Consider the following 2,377-nt stretch of genomic DNA (forward strand, 5'->3'; position numbering starts at 1 on the left):
CGCCCCCGGCCGCCCACCGCGCTTCTCTCGGCCCCTCGCCCGCCCCTGCGGCCCCTCCGCCCAATGAAACTGGCCGCGATGATCAAGAAGATGTGCCCGAGCGACTCGGAGCTGAGTATCCCGGCCAAGAACTGCTACCGCATGGTCATCCTCGGCTCGTCCAAGGTGGGCAAGACGGCCATCGTGTCGCGCTTCCTCACGGGCCGCTTCGAGGACGCCTACACGCCCACCATCGAGGACTTCCACCGCAAGTTCTACTCCATCCGCGGCGAGGTCTACCAGCTCGACATTCTCGACACGTCCGGCAACCACCCGTTCCCCGCCATGCGGCGCCTCTCCATCCTCACCGGTGAGCGGCGGGCCGGGCCCGGCGGCGGGCGGGGGGCGGGGAGGGACCTGCGCCACCGGGAGGGCGGCGACCCCCGGTCCCAACGCCGCGCGCCACGGGGCGCGGGGAGAGTTCGGGGCGTCCCCCGCGCGCGGCGGCTGGAGCCCCGACGCCTGGCGGCGGGGCGCCCACTCCCCCGTCGGCCCCGCTTCGGCTGTCCCCTTGGCCGCCGCCCTCCCCGGCTCCTTTAACGCCCCCTCTGTCCCCTGTAGGAGACGTTTTCATCCTGGTGTTCAGCCTGGACAACCGCGACTCCTTCGAGGAGGTGCAGAGGCTCAAGCAGCAGATCCTGGACACCAAGTCTTGCCTCAAGAACAAAACCAAGGAGAACGTGGACGTGCCGCTGGTCATCTGCGGCAACAAGGGGGACCGGGACTTCTACCGCGAGGTGGAGCAGCGCGAGATCGAGCAGCTGGTGGGCGACGACCCCCAGCGCTGCGCCTACTTCGAGATCTCGGCCAAGAAGAACAGCAGCCTGGACCAGATGTTCCGGGCGCTCTTCGCCATGGCCAAGCTGCCCAGCGAGATGAGCCCGGACCTGCACCGCAAGGTGTCCGTGCAGTACTGCGACGTGCTGCACAAGAAGGCGCTGCGGAACAAGAAGCTGCTGCGAGCCGGCAGCGGCGGCGGGGACCCCGGCGACGCCTTCGGCATCGTGGCGCCCTTCGCGCGCCGGCCCAGCGTGCACAGCGACCTCATGTACATCCGCGAGAAGGCCAGCGGCGGCGGCCAGGCCAAGGACAAGGAGCGCTGCGTCATCAGCTAGGAGCGCCCCCCCCCCCCCCCCCCACCCCCCCCCGCGCCGGCGACAGAACCTAAGGAGGACCTTTTTTTGAAAAGTCACGTCTGACGTCCGGGCCAGCCCCGGGCCGCGTGCGCGCGGACTGGCGTCTTCCTTCCCCGCGACCCGCGCGCACCGGGGAGGCGCAAACGACGAAGGGACGATCATCTGCTCTGGAAGGAAAGAGAACTGGCTGAGACCGGGACTCCCCCCCACCCCCTCCTCCCGTCCCCCACGGGCCCTGCCACCCCCACGGGTTGGGGGCACAGGCCCCGGCAGAGGGGGAATTTGTCTTGTTTCTCACAAAGACAAGAATGGGGGTGGGGGATGGTATAAGTTAATCAGCCTCCGTTAGGCTTTGGGAAACCTGTCCTGCTCCCTGGAGGGTCAAGACGGGACAAATGGGGCATTAACTTGTCTGTGATTCTGGGTTGCCATGACAGCAAACGAAAGCCTCTGCCCTCCCGAGACTAAGGGGGTGTGGGTCAGATCATAGCCAAGTGACTTGTTTACATGTGTGTGTGAAATTGCACAAAGGAAAACAAAACACACAACTTGCACTTTAATAGTAGTTCTGAGGTCATCATGGACATGAACAAACTCTTACCCAGCTGTTCGTACTGTGTGTGTGAGACAGTCTTTATAAAGTTACTGCTATTGTTTTTTTATAATACAAAATAAAATAATTTAAAACAGAAAGTCATATGCTTGCTTTGCTTTTAGAAATGGCTCGAAGGGCGAAGGGTCAGAAGGGAAGGGTGGGGCTTACTTCTGGGGTATTAGACTCACCTCCCCAGACTGGCAGATGACCCTGGCATTCTGAAAATAGCTTCAGCCCCCACCTGGGAGAAAAGGCTCCAAAAAAGCTGCAGATTTTTGGACCACAGCCCTTCTTCTATTTGGGGATGGCTCCTCAGAAAGCCAGGACTAGAAAGGGGTCCTGGTCTTTCCTGGAGCTGCATCTTTCCAGCCACAAAGGGCTTCCGGGCTGTGCCCAGACTCACTCCAGGCGGAGGGCAGTGAAAGGGCCCCAACCCTGCGACTCACAGTCCGCTCGAGGTGTCACTAGGACCCTGCTCTCACAAGGGAAATGGAGCCTTGACAGACCAATCTGGTGTCAGTTCAAAATCACCTGGCCTCCTGTGCCCTCCAGCCTCGGGAAGCACTTGCTGCCCTGGGGGTATGTCTGGCACCTTCTGTGCCTCAGT

General features: G+C 62.1%; 1 protein-coding gene across 2 annotated transcripts; it reads left to right on the top strand.

The window, feature by feature from the left end:
- On the top strand, positions 1-1,868 carry RASD1 (ras related dexamethasone induced 1). 2 transcript variants are annotated; one of them, XM_021694757.2, is made up of 2 exons: positions 1-349; positions 601-1,226. In XM_021694757.2, the coding sequence occupies exons 1-2, from the start codon at positions 64-66 to the stop codon at positions 1,152-1,154; spliced, it is 840 nt and encodes a 279-aa protein (XP_021550432.1). In that variant the 5' UTR covers positions 1-63; the 3' UTR covers positions 1,155-1,226. The 2 variants fall into 2 exon arrangements, with proteins under 2 accessions (XP_021550432.1, XP_044777598.1); XM_044921663.1 differs by having other exon boundaries at positions 6-349; positions 675-1,868.
- Positions 1,869-2,377: the final 509 nt, after the last annotated feature.

Source organism: Neomonachus schauinslandi, chromosome 15 (genome assembly GCF_002201575.2).
Source record: "Neomonachus schauinslandi chromosome 15, ASM220157v2, whole genome shotgun sequence".
In the NCBI taxonomy this organism is placed as follows: Eukaryota; Metazoa; Chordata; class Mammalia; order Carnivora; family Phocidae; genus Neomonachus; species Neomonachus schauinslandi.